The sequence below is a fragment of the Urocampus carinirostris genome, chromosome 20 (genome assembly GCF_059441175.1).
Source record: "Urocampus carinirostris isolate Australia breed hairy pipefish chromosome 20, RoL_Ucar_1.0, whole genome shotgun sequence".
NCBI classification, from domain to species: Eukaryota; Metazoa; Chordata; class Actinopteri; order Syngnathiformes; family Syngnathidae; genus Urocampus; species Urocampus carinirostris.
In genome coordinates, this window is record NC_142368.1 from 28,330,263 (window position 1) to 28,348,938 (window position 18,676).

The 18,676-nt window shown below is 43.8% G+C and overlaps 1 protein-coding gene across 3 annotated transcripts in view; it reads left to right on the forward strand.

The window, feature by feature from the left end:
* Positions 1 to 18,676, forward strand: part of ezrb (ezrin b) — a 77,312-nt gene that overhangs the window by 3,879 nt on the left and 54,757 nt on the right. For all 3 annotated transcript variants that reach the window (XM_088324648.1, XM_088324647.1, XM_088324646.1), the window contains exon 3: positions 6,145 to 6,228. In XM_088324648.1, coding sequence (XP_088180774.1) covers positions 6,145 to 6,228 — 84 coding nt within the window. The remainder of the gene's footprint in view (positions 1 to 6,144; positions 6,229 to 18,676) is intronic.

Here is an 18,676-nt window from a genome sequence, read left to right on the forward strand (position 1 = left end):
AAGAGGAGCTGGACGTACCTAACTAGATGAAATAATAAAAAAAAAAAAATCACTTCTAAAATATTTTCACCTATGAAAGTTTATTCCAGCTTTCTGGGACTCTATGGCACGGCGTTGTTTGCACCCTTAGGCAAGCACAATGACCCGCCCTGCATTCTCTTTTGGATTTTTTGGGCTCCGGCCGCTCGTACTGGAAGATTCCGATTGCTTGAACCAACTAGCATAGTCTCATAGTTGGCACACCGATCAAAGGGGCACGTCATATCTAGTGTTCTGTAATTTCTGTTTACCTACTATCAGTATTGGTAATAATGCCATTATGAATAACACTGTTACATAACGGCGTATATTTTTCTGTAACAGGGTAATGTAACTCATTACTTTTTCCTCCGTTACAACGCCGTTATCGTTACTGACTTAACAGCGGTGCTTTACTTCTCTGCAGAACACCAACCCCGGCATGTCACTGCACACTTGACGCTGTTTTCAGCAGTGCGGTTCTCCGGTCCGGTCTGAGTTGTTTACATCACGTCTTTTCAGATCAAGTCACCATTCAAAGAAGCCACTACCACATAGTTAGATAGCGATTACGAGTATAGTATATACAACCTCTAGCAAAAAGTATGGAATCACCAGTCTTGGGCAAGCTCACTCAGACATTTTATTCTGTAGAAAAAACTCAGATCACAAACATGAAACAATCGTAATGTCATTCCAACATATTGGCATTCTGAAACACTAATGCGCCCGAAAAAACGGCCTATGAGAGAGAGCTGAGTTTTGACAGTATTGACTCGAGTCGTTTGCTAACGAAACGCCTTTTGAGCGGCTCTTGGAAGCGAACGAAGGGAGCCCACTCCCCACCAATCAACAGCTGACTCCCTCATCCATCCATCCATCCATCCATCCATCCATTATCTGCACTGCTTATCCTCAGTAGGGTCGCGTGGGTGCGTGTGCCCATCCCAGCCATCTCCAGGTAGTGGGCAGGGGACACCCTGAACTGGTTGCCAGCCAGTCGCAGGGCACACAGGGACAGACAATTCGCTCGCTCATTCAAACCTCGAGACAATTTGGACCGGCCAATTAACCTGACATTCATGTTTTTTGGAATGTGGGAGGAAACCGGAATGCCCGGAGGAAACCCACGGGGAGAACATGCAAACTCCGCACAGGAAGGTTGGTAGCTGGATTTGAACCCATGACCTTAGAACTGTGCCGCACACGTGCTAACCACCGCGCCGCTGTGCTGCCCGATTCCCTCAGAGATGCTTTTTTTTTCTCTTGGGATTGTTCAATTCACATTTTTTTTGGTGGAGACTCTGTTTGGTTGACTTTAAATTTGTTAAGCGAAAAAAGTTTAAAATAGTTTTTGTCTGTTTGTTTTTTTGTTGATTTATAAATATTTTAATTACATTTCCTGTGTTTTTCAGTGTTAGTGTGTTAATATAAAAAACTAAATTTTATTCTTTTGCCTTCTTTTATCCCTTCTTTTCCTTTGAAATAAAATGATCTGTCTTATATAGCGCTTTTCAATTCAATGAAGACTTCCCCAAGCGCTTCACAATGTGCTTCACATTTACCCATTCACCCACACTCACACACCAATAGCGGCCGTGCAGCCATGCTTATTGGGGGCATTAGGGGTTCAGTGTCTTACCCAAGGACACCTCGACAGGTAACACAGAAGCCAGGATTCGAACTGCGATCTCTTGATCTCAACAGGCGCGCTCTACCTCCTGAGCAACTGTCGCCCCTCCTTTTTGTACTTTTCCTTTTGTTTAATTTTTCCATTTTTGTCCTTTTTTCTTAATTTGCCCCCTTTATTAAGTCATTCCGTGCATATTGTTACATTTTAATTGATAATATAGGGATTAAAGCAACAAAAACAACCTGAAGAGATGTATCGTACCCGTGGGACCTGGCTCTTTTTAGTGAGCAGGTCAAAAAAAAAAAAAAAACAGTTCCCTAAAAATAGTCAGAATTCCCATCACTTCAAGTAAACTCCAGTAAAAACTTTACCATAGTGTTTTGTATTTGCTCAGAAAACTTCAAATTCTTTGACATACAACTTATTGTTAAAGTAACAGAAATAATTACTTTCGGTGTCAATAATGGAGTAATTCAGTTACTAACTCAGTTATTATTTGGAAGAAGTGGTGAGTAAATTTTACTAATTAATTTTTAAAGTAACCTGCCCAACACTGCCCACAATACACATAGAAACTTGGGACATAGACGTTTAGTTTTGACCATGGGAAAGTGTCCATTTCATGAGAACGGTTTTCACCGTGGCTAAAAGCTGTGCCAGGTAATGTGTATGAGGCACCATATATTGTCTGTAAGAAATATTTGCGTTTTTTCATTTTGTTTGTTTCAACTGTAGGTTTTTTGTTGACTTGATCTTTAATTTGATTTCAAAAAGCATTAAAAAAAAAAGGACTTGAATGTTTTTGAATTGACCTTGCCTTAAGCTGTATGAAGCCAATTTTTCCAAACTTGCATCCTTCCTGCAGTCTTTTCAGTTGCGTGGGGATGAGACGCTTCGATCAGATTTGTCGTTCTGGCGACATGTAAGCCGGTTAGTTGTGGGCGGGGTCACGGCCTTGGCCTAGTTGTCTCATCTAGACATTTACGATAAACCGGGGATGAATGATGCTGACGTAGTGTTCTGTTAGTGCAGGGGTGTCAAACTCATTTTAGATGGGGGCCACTACTAAAAAAACTCACAGAGATTGGGAGAAAAAGAAAAAGAAAGAAAGAGAGAGTGACAGAGAAGGAAAATAGAAAGAGAGATAAAAATGATAGAGACCAAGGGAGAGAAAGAGAGGGTGAGAAAGAAAGAGGGAAAAGATAGAGAGGGTGAAAAAAGGAAAAAGGGAAAAAGAGAGAGGAGTAAAAAAGAGAGAATGGCACAGATGGAAAAGAGAGAAATAAAGATAAAAGAGAGAGGCACATGGATAAAGAAAGATAAAGAGAAAAAAAGTGAGTATGAAAGAGAGAGAGCAAGAAAGAGAGTGAGAAAGAGAAAGTAAAAAAAGGAGAGTAAAAAGGACAGAAAGATAAATGGAAAAAGAAAGAAAAGAGAGAGGCTGGTAAGGAGAGAGAGAGGCTGGTAAGGAGAGAGAGAGTGCGAGAGAGAGAAAGAGAGAATGAATGCGAGAGAGAGAGAGAGAGAGAGAGAGAGAGAGAGAGAGAGAGAGAGAGAGAGAGAGAGAGAGAGAGAGAATGAATGCGAGAGAGAGAGAGAGAGAGAGAGAGAGAGAGAGAGAGAGAGAGAGAGAAATCCAGCTCCAGTTGCTTTGCAAAAGGGGCATCAAGTGGTAACATCACTTATATATATTTAAAACTGCAGCTAAAACCTGAGGTGGCCTGCGGGCCGCATTTTTTGACACTTGTGTGTTAGCGGATGTTTTCCGGCTTTTTTGAGTTGCCGTAAATTCCGGACTATAAGCCGCTACTTTTTTCCCAAACTTTCAACCCTGCGGCTTATTCAGTGATGCGGCCAATTTATGTAGTTTTTCTAACGGCCGCCAGCGGAGGTCGAGTACAAAAGGTGAGATTTAAACTGCAATTACTTAGCTTGTGCACAAATTAAATTAGCGTAGACATATTCTCATTATGAAAATTGCAAAAAGAAAGGCACATTTCGCAACTTTCAAGCTAAACACATTCGAGCAGTCCGATATAGGACTTACTTTACGAGCGTGATGCTAGCGTGTTTTTAAATATGGGAGTGTGCGACCACGCTCATATGACAAAGTCTCTTTCCCATTTTGAAAGAAGATGACTTTGATTACGTCGGTTATAAGTAGGAAGATGAGGATGGCTTACCGTGCTTAATACAAGTACAGTAATTTTTTTTTTTACAGAGCTGTTTACTGAGTTGCAAGCGTGTTGCTAGTAGCGTTTTGCTACCCTTCACAGGCACGGTTTGGGATGAAAGTTATAATATTATTATTAAAGCTTTGAAAACTCTCTTGGTGTACCGTCTTTCTTTGTAAATATGTGTAACCATGTATATTATGTATTTGCAACTGTATATTTTGGTAATGTATTTATTTTAGAAACTTATTCTGATATGTTTTGTACGAGCAAATGAGAAAGAAGGGGCGGGGCAAACGTGGGCTGACGGGAAGTGGAGTAAAGGTGAGACATGTTTGTGGACGCGGCCGACAATAGTGGATATTTCCCACCCTTACCTTTGGAAATATTCACTTTTTTCCTTGAAATACTTTCAACGGGCACCTGGACTCTGCAGGTCTGCATTAAATCTCAAGTACTGGTATCATTTTCTGTTCATTTAGCCGGCTGTGTTTTTTGCACTGTATCGGGTAAGGGTTAATCTTGTGTTTGTATAGCGTTTATGCAATGAGGGCGCATGCGGCTAATATACAAGTGCGGCTTGTGTATGTACAAAATCGGTTTTCCTCCTGAAATGCGGAGGGTGCGGCTTATAATCAGGTGCGCTCTATAGTCCGGAATTTACGGTAATAGGCTTTGTAAATAATTTTGCCACATGCTTTCTCATGTATGAAAAATGACAGATTAAAAAATAACCTCTTTCATAAGTATTGGCGGCATGGTGAATGGGTGCTTGGCGCGCAGCCCCACGGTGCAGAGGTCCAGGGTTCAACTCCTGCTACCGCAGCCTCCCCATGCAAAGTTTGCATGTTCTCCCCGTGCCTGCGTGGGTTTCCTCCAGGCACTCCGGTTTCCTCTCACATTCCAAAAACATGCATGTCGGGTTATTTTGCAATGATAGGCTTGCAACCAGTTCAAGGTTTCCCCTGCCCACTGCCTGAAGATAGCTGGGATGGGCTGCAGCACACCCGCAACCCTAGTGAGGATAGCGGTGCAGAAAATAGATGGCTATATGAATGTAACTAAAAAATATATTTTTGATTTAAAAGACAAAGAAGAATAAAAACATCTTTCAGATGACATTATTATTTCTTGATAAAACTTCTGTAGACGTTTGGTCAGAATTCCGCTTTGCAATGTCAGAAAATGTTTAAACCCTGTCAAGACATGTGAAGTGAATAATGTGTTTTAAGTCAATCAGATAGATAAGTTATTGGACTGATACTGGTTGAATGTGAGTTAGGGGAGAGGGACGTTATCTTGCATTTGCGCATCAAGGGTTGCCGTGACAACTCCACCACAGGGGGTACGCCCCTCCCAGGAGACCAGAACTGAGAGCTGGTACACGTCTCACCTCGCAAGGGCAATCTGAATTTTGGCTAGCAAGAAGCAAGAGGGCATGTCTTAACAGGAGGAACTGGACTAAGGCCGCCCTGGCTGGTCCTGACCAAGTCTCAGCTCAATGGGCAGCCAGAGAGCCTTGCCAAGTCAGCAGCCAAGCTTAATCAAGCTAGCGGCCAAACCAGTGGGATAAATCCAGCTACCTCAGAGAAGCCTCAAGCCACCACCAGTCAACACTTCAACACTCTGTATCCTATGGTCCTCTCAAGCCTACCAGGATTCCTCATCGCTCTAGAGCCGAGGACCTAAAGACTGGGCCATCATCTTTATAAAAGCAGAATGTCGCAGAACATCTCGTGGTTGCTAAGTATTGGTGTGACGTTAAAGGGGGAACTCTGTCAAAATACAGTAACATAATGATCAAGCTAATGTTTTTGTTCATCCAAATGGTGCCAGTTTAAGTTCTCAACTTCTAGTGTTCTTTGTTTTACTTTCTTACTATCTTCTTCAGTATATGATTAGTAAAAGAAAAGTCCATAAATCGAAGAATGTGTCTGTCTTGATTAAAGTATATTGAACTATCAAAACGGTAAAAAGAATTCACCTTAAGTGTGTGTAGCCACTCTTCAGAATCACTAAACAAGGTTTTTCATCCATTTTCTTGACATGATCTAAAAATGTATGTTGTGCTCCCAAAAGGCGAGACGAGTTTTGGAAAGAATAAACTCAGCTTTTTGATTCAATTGGTCTATAAATTGTTAAAATAATTTATTTACTACCCATAATCGCTATACTTTAAATGATCAAAATTAGTAAAACATTATAGCTTGTGGATGGATGGAGTAGAAGTTGTCTTGACAATACATCAAATTTGATTTAAATTCTTCAGATTAATTGAGAATTTTTTCATGTATACTTTCTTGTATTACCCCTCAACAGGTCAACATTAATGTGAACGCCTTGGACTCAGAGTTGGAGTTTGCCATCTTGCCAAGCGCATACGGCAGAGTTGTGTTTGAACAGGTACGTTTTGCACCGTCTACGCTTGAAATATCAGACTCAATTATCAAAATCCTACTTGATACCTGTCAGAACACTCCTCCTGATTGAACTGATTAGATGAACGATTTAGATAGATAGATAGATAGATACTTCATTCATCCCCGCAGAGAAATTCACATTTCCAGCAGTATCCTCATGTTAAAAATAAAATAAAATAAGAGAGATTGAATACTAACATACCCAATACAACATGTAGAATAACAAGCATTTAAATAATCTTCCAAAAAATAGACACTGTAATAAAAATAAAAACAGAGTAAACTACAATGTGAATGTGAGTTTGGGGTTTAGTGTGGACTTTTACTCCCTCGGGTGGAGTTAAAGAGCCTCATGGCATGAGGGAGAAATTATCTCCTCAGTCTGTCCGTGGAACATGACAGCAACAGCATTCTGTCACTGAAGCTGCTCTTCTGTCTGAAGATGATTCTGTGTAGTGGATGTAGTGAATTGTCCATAATTGACAGCAGCTTGTTCAGTGCCCGTCTCTCAGCCACAGTTGTCAGGCTGTCCAGCTCTGTGCCCAAAGCAGAGCCCGCCTTCCTCAACAGTTTACTCAGAGAGGCTTCCTTCTTCTTAGTGCTGCCTCCCCAAGATTCTGCTCCATAGGAGAGGGCGCTCGCCACAACAGTTTAATAGAACATCTGCAGGAGCTTTTTGGAGATGTTGAAGGATGCCAGCCTTCTGAGGAAGTACAGTCGGCTCTGTCCTTTCCTACACAGAGCTTCTGTGTTGGAAGTCCAGTCCAGTTTGTTGTCCAGCTGCACACCCAGGTCTTTGTAGGTCTGGACAAACTCTACACATTCTCCTTTGATAGTTACACGTAGCGGAAGAGGTCTAGGCCTCCTGAGGTCCACCGCCATCTCCGTGGTCTTAGGTGCATTTGGTTTGCGTCAGTCCTGGATCAGTTTCCTGTACTTTTCCTCCTGCCCACTCCTGATACATCCCAGGATAGCAGTGTTGTCAGCAAACTTCTGCATGTGGCAGGACTCAGAGTTGTACTGAAAGTGCGACGTGTACAGGGTGAACAGGACCAGAGAGAGCATGGTTCCCTGCAGCGCTCCCGTGCTGTTGACCACAGTGTCAGATGTACAACCCCTGTATCTCACATACTGGGGTCTGCCTCTCAGGTAGTCCGTAATCCATGCCACCAGGTGTGAGCCTACTACCATCTCTGTCAGTTTAAAACTAAGTAGCAGAGGCTGTATGGTGTTGAAGGCACTGGAGAAGTCCAAAAAAGTAATCCTCACAACACCCCTGCCCCTGTCCAGGTGAGAAAAGGATTGGTGTAGCATGTAGACTATAGAGTCCTCCACTTTCACCTGCTCTTGATAGGCAAACTGCAGAGGGTCGATAGCATGGCCGACCTGTGGCTTCAGGTGGTGTAGAAACAACCGCTCCATGGTCTCCATCACATGTGATGTCTGGGCGACCGGCCTAAAGTCGTTGAGCTCCTCAGGTCGTGGTTTCTTTGGTACTGGGATGATGCAGGATGTTTTCCTCAGCTAGGGGACCCTCCCCTGTTACAGGCTGAGGTTGAAGATGCGCTGTAGAGGGTCTCCCAGCTCCAACGCACAGGCTTTCAGCAGGCCGGGGGATACTCCATCTGGACCAGCTGTCTTGCTGGGTCGCAGCCTCCTCAGCTCTCCACCCACATGGGCTGCAGTTATCTTGAGTGGGGGGAAGATGTAATCCTCCTTGCTGGTGTCTAGGAGGGAGTGGGGGGGAGCTAGACGGGGAGCTGCAGTACTCCAGGCTGAGAACGAGTAGGGGTGGTCAAACCTGTTAAAGAAGTTGTTCCGCTGGTTAACTCTCCCCACATCTCCTTCCATGGCTGCACCCTGCTTAGTGCTGCGCCGATGATGGTCTTCATCCCTTCCCACACCTCCTTTATACTGTTGTTCTGCAGCTTCTCCTCCAACTTCCTCCTGTACTGCTCCTTTGCCTCCTAGAGCAGGACTCTGTGCTCCCACTACACTCGCTTTAGATCCTGCTGATCGTTATCTTTTGAGGGCCTCTTCTTCTGTTTCAGAAGGCTCTTGATGTTGCTCATGATCCAGGGTTTGTTGTTGGCATAGCAGCGTATCCTTACAGGACCAACAGTCCAACAGTGTCCATACAGAAGTTGATGTGGATAGATAGATAGATAGATAGATAGAGTTTGCCACCTCCTCAATGTCCCCACTGTTGATCCCTTGCAGTACATCCCAGTCCGTAGATCCAAAGCAATCTCTTAGAGACTGCTCTGCCTCAGTTGACCACTTCCTGAATGATTGTGTGGTTGTTCGTCGACTCCTCACTTTTTTGCTTTGTAGTGAGGCTTAAGCAGAATGAGGGTATGTTCTGCTTTCCCCAGTGCAGGCAGTGGAGTAGCACTGTCTGCGTCTTTAAGTTTGCAGACAGGAGGTCAATAGTCCTATTACCCATGTTGTTGCAGTCCACATGCTGGAAGAAAGCAGGTAGTGTTGTATCCAGAGTCACGTGATTGAAGTCCCCAGAGATTAACAGGACCATGCTCATTGTTTAGGAAATAAAACAATGGGCAAGTCCTCAATTTAGGTGCATTGTTTTTATTTACCGTCTCTTACAGACACCATAAACATTTATCATGAAGTTATACCCTTTCCTGAAATGTGCAATCTTTACACTCAAGTATAAATACTGTTTGTTACTTAATTCTTGGGAATTATCTTCTAGAACAGGGTTGTCAAACTCATTTTAGTTTAGGGGCTACATGAGAAAAGAGAGACAAAGAAAGAGACAAACAGAAAAAAAGAGAAAATAAGACAGACACACAAACAGAGTAAAAGAGAGAAGGACAGTGAAAGAGAGAAAAAGTGAGGAGCGGGTGAGTGAGAGAGAAAGAGAGACAAGGAAGATAAAGAGATCAAAGAGGGAGCGGAAGAAAAAGAGAGTGTGTGTGTGTGTGTGTGTGAGAGAGAGAGAGAGAGAGAGAAAAGCTAGACAGAGACACAAATATTGTACAGCTAGAGTGTCTTTGTGAGTGCCACCCACCTTTGGCAACACCAAGTGGAAATCTTTTAAAGTGCAGCTCATTTTTTTCTTGTGCTTCTCTCATTGTTGTCTTGCGGGCCGGATTAGAATCCTTGGTGGGCCTGAACTGGCCCGTGGACCGAATGTTTAACACCTTTTAGGTAAACTTCTGTGATGGAAATTCCGCAGTCATCGAAGTGAACTCGTTTCGCACCTTCCTGTTCCACTGGTTTTTTTCAAATGCTAGTGTCGCCAATTTCTATCCATGTTGCAGTTGCATGTCAAGGGGACCAACCCTTCTTCTTGCCGTTGATGGTAATTTGTCAATCTACCGAGAAAAAAGTAAAGCAAACGCATTTAAACTGATTCTAATTAACCAACATAGCACAGGTGGGTAGAGTAGCCCAAAATGTTACTGATACTTCAGACTATAATGACTGAAGTAGTTGTAAAAAGTATTCTTGCACATAATGATTTGCGTGAAAGTAAAAATGGAAAAACTACTCAAGTACTGAGTAACTTTAGCAACATCTTTTCTAAAGATTTTTTGTAAACAACCATTCAATAAGATCATCAAATCATCAAAGTCCGTCCAATAATTAAAAATAAATGAATAAATGTGTATATATATATATATATATATCATTCTGCGATTGGCTGGCAACCAGTTCAGGGTGTCCCCTGCCCACTGCCTGATGATTGCTGGGATGGGCTACAGCACCCCCGCGACCCTACTGAGGATAAGCGGTGCAGCTAATGAGATGAGATGAGATATATATCATTGTTCCTTTTTGCCCGCGTCCCTGCGTCCTAGACGCATTATTTTTGCTGGGGATGCATCGTGTCAAATCAACGTGCGTCCCCGGGACGCAACTTTTTTGACACGAAATTGTCATTATCATTTTTTAACAAATATTTACCGCACTCCAAACTTTTCGTGAGGCAGATCCGCTATTGTTTTGGTCTCGCGGTTTGAGTTTTCGTCTGCACGCCGATCTCCAGTTGAGTAAAAAGTCTGTTTCTTTTCAGACAACCGGCTTTTTCGGCTCAACTCATTAAAGAGAGATGACTCTCAAACGGCTCACTTGCTTTGATGCATTATATTACGAATGATTATGTTGTATAAAGAAGTTAAGAAAAAAAGAAGTACAAAAGGAGAAAATGAAAAAAGACAGGTTTGTGGTGATCCCTTTTAATCAGTATATTACCAACACGAATTTAATGCAGAAAAATGAATGAATAATTTGAATAAAATGTATTACTCTACTTAATTATATTTGCATGTATTTTTTCCTTCTACAGCGAACGTCCAAACTACTTCATTTTTGAACTTTTTTTTATAATAAACCTCATTCATGTCGAGCAACTCAGTGTCTCACAACAAAATGTTCATTAACAATATATATGATATAAGGAAACACATGTACAATATAACATCTTAAACTACATAAATAAACATGTTTGAAAAAAAAAGATTGTTTTGTATTTTGTAAGGGAAAATACGAGTTTGTAAGGGCATGGAGCACATTAAATTTTGGGGACCCATAGATCTCTGTCGGGACCCATAGATTTTTGAGCATGCGAGTCCCCGGGACCCATCACTTTTTAGAGGTAAAATGAACACTGATATATATATATATATATATATATATATATAAAATAAAATATGTATAGCATTTATCTTTTTCTTGATGTCAACGTTTCAAAATGGATACCTCGTATCTGTCTGTCATGTCCTGCACGGTTGTCATGGCGCCCAGCTGGCCCCACCCCTTGACACCGGCTGAGACGCATTGGACTGATTGCTCTTGGAGTACTTAAGCGCGCTCTTTTGTACTGTGCGTTGCTGGAATGTTTGTTAAACCTGGTTAAACTCTGTGAGACTTCTGTTATATCCTGTTAAATGCCTAGTTCTGTGAATCTGCCTGTATTTGATCCTGTTTTGTTTTTGGTCTGATCCGTTTGTTTGTTTTTGACAACTTTTCTTTTGTTTGGATTTCTAATCCACTCCTTGACCATCGATCCCTGGATCGAGTGTGCGCACCCTCCTCGTCCTTCGCACAATAAATTGTGAGTACGTCCACGCGAATGGGTCCTTTTTTCCTGTTTCCCGCTCCATTCCGTGACAGAACGTTCCAGGCAGTTTTGGACCCAGCGGATGCTCACACCAGCGCAAATTTGGGTCTTTTGTCCGGCCGCGCCGTCACCTTTCCTTCCCTCTCGAACCACGGCCCCGCTCGCCATGGCCATTGCTGTGCCTCGAATGGGGTTTCCGGGAAGATTTGGCGTCGAGCTGTCCGAGGTCCCTGTCGGCTTCAACGCCGCGCCTGTCGGCCTCAACGCCGCGCCTGTCGGCCTCAACGCCGCGCCTGTCGGCTTCTGACTCCCCTGCTCGCCTGTCTGACTCCCCTGCTCGCCTGTCTGACTGCCCTGCTCGCCAGTCTGACTCCCCTGCTCGCCAGTCTGACTCCCCTGCTCGCCAGTCTGACTCCCCTGCTCGCTAGTCTGACTCCGCCGATCGCCAGTCTGACTCCGCCGATAGCCAGTCCGACTCCGCCGATCGCCAGCCCGACTTTTCCGATTCGTCTGCCTGGCATGCCTGCTTGTCGACCTGTCCGCCTGCCTGATTCACCCGTCCGCACGTCTGATTCGTCAGCTCGACGCTCCGATTCGTCCGCCTGCTGCCCCTGCCTCTCCCCGTTCCTGCGTTTTCAGAAGAGGGAGTGGGGTTGCCCTCATTGGGAGCGTCGACCCATTCTGGGGGGCCGAGGTATTTGTTTCTTTTTGGGACCTCAGGAGCTGTCCCTTGAAGGGGGGATTCTGTCATGTCCTGCACGGTTGTCATGGCGCCCAGCTGGCCCCACCCCTTGACACCGGCTGAGACGCATTGGACTGATTGCTCTTAAGCGCGCTCCTTTTTACTGTGCGTTGCTGGAACATTTGTTAAACCTGGTTAAACTGCGTGAGACTTCTGTTAAAACCTGTTAAATACCTAGTTCTGTGAATCTGCCCGTATTGGATCCTGTTTTGTTTTTGGCATGATCCGTTTGTTTGTTTTTGACAACTTTTCTTTTGTTTGGATTTCTAATTTACTCCTCGACCCTCGATCTCCGGATCGGGTGTGCGCACCGTCCTCATCCTTCCCCCAATAAATTGTGAGTACGTCTACGCAAATGGGCCCTTTTTTCCTGTTTCCTGCTCCATTCTGTGACACTGTCATACCAAAAACGAGTCAGCTCCTCTTCCTTCCACACACCCTGAATCGCATGTCATTTAGCCTTGAGGGACAATTTGAAAATTCTAATTTTAGTTGGAACAAAACTTCAGTACAAAGTCTTTAACGAGTCACCTAAAGATCATTTGCATTTTGAGGCACGCTATTTGGAGCGGATCAGTATCTTTGACTGAGATCAAAGGCGTTTGTTTAATTTGTCACCTAACCTGCTCGTTTTGAAATTACTTCATGAGTGTTCAATACAAATGTGAGTTAAAAGTTTGGAACAGATAAAAGGGGTATCAAATCCATTGATAAAGTTGTAACCAAGGACTTCTTCGAAGTGATTATAAAATATAGTGTACAGGGTTCATGCAGGTGCTTGAAATCCTTGAAAATGCTTGAATTTTAATGTGTTTTTAAGGTCAGAAAAATGCTTTGAATTTGGGTGACGTGCTTGAAAATTTACAAAAAAAGTGTGTGAAAATGACACCGACAAGCACGTCTGCATCAACCAGCCGACAGAAATGGGTTGTTGCCGTTGTGCACTTTATGGACACATTTCTACATATTACCTATGTATTTTATCATTGAAGTTCAATTGCGGGAGGGGATTACCACTTGTGAGGCCCCTTCTCAAGGTTTCTTATTTTCCGCATGCTTAATTTTTTTTTGTTTTTCCTTGACCGCACGTTGGTTTAAGATGGTGTCATTGTTATCTGTGCAGTCCTTTGAGACATTTTGTGATTGATTACTATTAAAATAAATGTAACGTGACTTGACTTGGCCTGCTCTGGTGGCATGTCATTATGGCGTTGTCATATGTGGCTGCATCGTTCCCCACTGGTCACACCCAAGCGGATGGCTTTTAAAAACCGTCTCTTTCCGCTGATTATTATTTTTTTAAAATATTTTTTTAATAATAAGTGGAGTGGCTGGCACCTTGGCCTAACACGCGAAAGGTCCCTGGTTCGAGATAAAATATGTTGGCCTGGATTGGGATGGGTACCACCAAGCTGTACTTGCCTAAAACACACCTCAGGAAATGGTGCCCCGATAACGCTAGTGGTTAAGGTATACAATAAACCAACCAACCACCCAACCATTTTATAACTTAGGCACCAAATTATTTCATATGTTTTGCAGTCGATCCCTACAAAACACATGAAATATAAATTACAGCTCTACAAAAATGTTTGTAATACAATTTAAGCTTTTTACTCAACGAAAAGATTTAAAGTCGAACAATACAAAATCCTTGAAGCGGCAAAGCAATGAAATAAAAATGTAAAATATTAACTCTTCAGTGATATAAGTAAACAATAAAATGCAAAAAAAACAACTATTTACAATTCTATTTTAACCAATATAGACACAGATCAGCAGTCGATTGAAAGATTCAATGCAATCTGTTTCATTAAAATGAGTCAAAATTTTGCTCATTTTTCTAGTCTCTATACAAAAAGTTATTTCTTTCTCTTTTATCTTTCGTATTTAATTACCCAAAATCTATAGCCCTTTTCATGTTTGTAAACAAGTGTAACATAGCCAAGCTGCACGTGCATTGTTAAAAAAGATTGTCAGAATTAATGTCGGATATAGCAGCCCATTGACAAAGAAAGATCCCGGATAGGAACATCTCAAACTAGCAAAAGGTATGTGCTAGCAGCAAGATATCAACTTTGTTTTGGTCAACAAAGTCAACAACAATTTTTTTTTTGATGGGCTCTGAACTTTTTTCCTTTGAAGGAACAGGAAAAATTGACCAAGAAAGCGCTTGTAAAGTGCTTGAATTTGGCAGTGAAAAGTGTACAAACCTTGGGTGTAATGCGAAAGACAAAATTTTTCCACATAATACTGTAAAGTATCGATTTACATTTTCACAATTTTCCGACATGTTTGAACGACTTTTTAGCGAAACACTTAATCCACTTTGCATTAGGTACAAATTTACTTTGTTCGATTGTCTAAAACAGCAGTCGGCAACCTATGACACGCGTGCCAGCAGTGAGGGGTTAACCAGTGGCACGCGAGCGCACAGCAAAATAATAATGATTTATATTTCTAAAATACACATTTTTACCTGGAATTTAGACATTTTCAGTTGCGCGCCGTGTTATTTAGAGGCTTTACGTTAGCGCCCCTCTGCTCTGTGTTTCAGTGTGTGCTTGCGCGGCGCCTCGCAGAGGACAGATTCATGTTTTAATCCAGCCAACACGCCTGCGATAAATGAACAAATCATGACAGCTTCTCTAGCGAAAACATCTCGTTCTTTCCGGCCAGCGTGGACAGACGAATGAGGCTTTGTGCAAAAAATGACCGTGCTGTTAAGTGCATTATGCCTCGAGAGCGTTGTATCTCGCACAGCAAGTGTTAAACGTCAATACGAGACGAAACATGAACTTGAATTCAAGGATGAATCTGTGAAGGCGGAGACATTAAAATGCGCTTTGTCCAGGTACGACAAACAAACACAGACCCTGAAAACCGTTGTCACTACTAAAACACAAGCAATCACATTGCTCACTGCATAGCAAAGCACAGAAAACCATTTACTGATGGCGAATATTTTAAAAAGCGCGTGTGTGCGTGTGTGTGCGCGCACGTTCATTCTCTTTTGCTGCTGTTATTTTAAGTTTTGATATTTTCTGCAACAAGATATCATTGATGAATGGTATGGTAGCTCTCCATAGCACTTGTTTTTTGATTGTAGCTTATTGTTAATGAAGAATGGTTGATTCTGGGTGATTCTTGGGGCAAAAAGTTGAATTCATGGATGGCTACAGGCCTTTCCACTTGTTATTGACATTCATTTTTTAGTTGATTGATGAACAAGAATAGTGGAAGATAAATTGGTTGTGTTTTTCAAACAGTGTGCCGCTGGAATTTGCCCAATTTTATCTTTCCAAAAAATCAGGCCATTATTCAGTATTTTTGCAATCTTCAGACGAGGAACTGTAATAGTCATCCATATCAGTAGATGGAAGTAGATTTTTATATACTTTTTATGTGCTAATTATCTGCTCTTGAGGTAGCACAGTACATTTAATAACTTAATTTGTTCAACAATGCGGTTAAAGATAAAAACATAAAGCACATCATTCTTTTTTATTTTAAGTATTATTTTCTTCTTTTTATATACTAATTATATGCTTATGAGGTAGTCCAGTGAAATATTTGACATAACTCCATTTTCAAAGGGACGGTGTGCCTCAGAACGTTTTTATAAATAAAAGTGTTCCTTGGTTTAAAAAGGGTTGAAAAACACTGAGTTATACGATTAAAATGTATATCCATGTTGTATATTTGGACTGGTGTGAAATGACAGCTTTGTTGGATATTAAAAAAATGTTGTGTGAGTCATTAATCTTGGTGTGGCACACTTATTTACAATGAAATTTGAAAGTGGCACTCCACACCGAAAAGGTTGCTGACCCCTGGTCTAAAACAACATGTTCCAATGAATTAAGATTTTACAGAGACACTTTGCTACTACCCCTATGATGAGACAAAACGTTGGTCCTCAATTTCCCTCGCCCGGACGCGGGTTACCGGGGCCCTCTTCTGGAGCCAGGCCTGGAGGTGGGGTCCGCTGGCGAGCGCCTGGTGGCCGGACCCTTACCCACGGGGGCCGGCCGGGCACAGCCCGAAGGGACGACGTGAGACCCTCTTCCCATGGGCTCACCACCTGTAGGAGGGGGCAGAGGGTCGGGTGCGCAGAGAGCTGGGTAGCGGCCTTAGGGAGGGGTCCTTGGCGCGACGATCCCCGGCTACAGAAACTGGCTTTTGGGACATGGAACGTTACTTCTCTAGCAGGGAAGGAGCCCGAGTTGGTGCGTGGGGTTGAGAAATTCCGACTAGATATAGTCGGACTCACCTCCACGCACGGCTTGGGCTCTGGTACTAGTCCTCTCGAGAGGGGTTGGACTCTCTTCCACTCTGAAGTTGCCCGTGGTGAGAGGCGCAGAGCCGGTGTGGGCATATTGGTTGCTCCACGGCTCGGCGCCTGTACGTTGGGGTTCACCCCAGTAGACGAGAGGGTAGCCTCCCTCCGCTTTCGGGTGGGGGGACGGGTCCTGACTGTTGTTTGTGCTTATGCACCAAATAGCAGGAGAGTGTGTTCCAACTACAGGGGAATCACACTTCTCAGCCTCCCTGGTAAGGTCTATTCAGGGGTACTGGAGAGGAGGGTCCGCCAGGAAGTCGAATCTCGGATTCAGGAGGGACAGTGTGGTTTTCGTCCTGGCCGTGGAACAGTGGACCAGCTCTATACACTCTCCAGGGTCTTTGAGGGTGCATGGGAGTTTGCCTGTCCGGTCTACATGTGTTTTGTGGACTTGGAGAAGGCATTCGACCTCGGGAGGCCCTGTAGGGGGTGCTTAGGGAGTATGGGGTACCGCACAGTCTTATTCAGGCTGTGCGGTCCCTGTATGCCCGGTGCCAGAGTCTGGTCCGCATTGCCGGCAGTAAGTCGGATACGTTCCCTGTGAGGGTTGGGCTCCGCCAGGGCTGCCCTTTGTCACCGATTCTGTTCATAACTCTTATGGACAGAATTTCTAGGCGCAGCCTTGGCGGGGATGGAGTCCGTTTTGGGGGCCTCAGCATTGCGTCATTGCTTTTTGCAGATGACGTGGTGATGTTGGCTTCCTCAGGCCGTGATCTTCAGCTCTCGTTGGAGCGATTCGCAGCCGAGTGTGAAGCGGCCGGGATGAGGATCAGCACCTCTAAGTCCGAGGCCATGGTACTCAGTCGGAGAAGGGTGGTATGCTCCCTCCGGGTCGGGGAGGAGGTCTTGCCCCAAGTGGAGGAGTTGAAGTATCTTGGCGTCTTGTTCACGAGTGAGGGTAGGATGGAACAGGAGATCGACAGACGGGTCAGTGCAGCGTCTGCCGTCATTCGGACCCTGTACCGGTCCGTCGTGGTGAAGATGGAGTTGAGCCGAAAGGCAAAGCTCTCGATCTACTGGTCGATCTACGTTCCTACCCTCACCTATGGTCATGAACTTTGGGTCATGACCGAAAGAACACGATCCCGGATACAAGTGGCCGAAATGAATTTCCTCCGCAGGGTGGCTGGGTTCTCCCTTAGAGATGAGGTGAGAAGCTCAGTCATCCGGGAGGGACTCGGTGTAGAGCCACTGCTCCTCCGCGTTGAGAGGAGCCAGTTGAGGTGGCTCGGGCATCAAATAAGCATGCCTCCTGGACGCCTCTCTCGGGAGGTGTTCCGGGCATGTCCCACCGGCAGGAGGCCCCGGGGGCGACCCAGGACGCGTTGGAGAGACTATGTCTCTCGGCTGGCTTGGGAATGCCTCGGGGTCCCGTCGGATGAGCTGGAGGAGGTGGCTGGGGATAGGGACGTCTGGGCTTCCCTTTTAACGCTGCTGCCCCCGCGACCCAACCTCAGATAAGCGGAAGACAATGGATACATGGACTTTGCTACTTCGCACTTTGGTCAGCGCTGGTTCAATGCTAGATAGAGTTTCATTTTGCCCTGCATTCTGATTAGCTAAAAGGAGGTACCGTATTTTCCGCACTATAAGGCGCACCGGGTTATAGGGCGCACCCCCAAAAAATAGTTTTTGGTCATATATTTTCCATACATAAGGCGCACTGGATTATAAGGCGCTACAACGGGAACGTCGACAAAACAGTCAGATAGTTCAGTCAAACTTATTACCCCCTTAACATTCCGAAAGCTTGCAAAGAAGCAAATACGTGTCTCCGATATGTACGGAAACAGTGTCTGTACGATGTCACCAAACCAACATTTCTTAATTTCCATTTTATTTTTTGCTGGCAACTGTGTGGACAGCAAAGTAAGAATTTTATTGGGCAGGGAAACGGGGTTCTTTACTGTGCATATGACAATAAACACTTTGAATTGAATTTAGTTTAAAAATAGACTCATCACAGAAACCTCAAGATCGTTCTAAAACAAGATAACGGGAAAATATAAAGCCGCATAGCTCACCTAAGTTCTCTTGCAGCCTTCACGTTCATTAATGATACGTAACCATGGTCTTCTTACAACCGTGAGTGTAGTAAATCCAGGAGAGTAAAATATTTACAAATACAGAATAGTAAAACATGTTTTCTCTATGCCGTAGTGCAACCCAACTGTGATTCACATTCATCTTTTTCGGCCAATTACAGGCTTTGTTTCGCCCCTTTAGCCTATGCGAACCTGTAAATGATAAAAAGGATC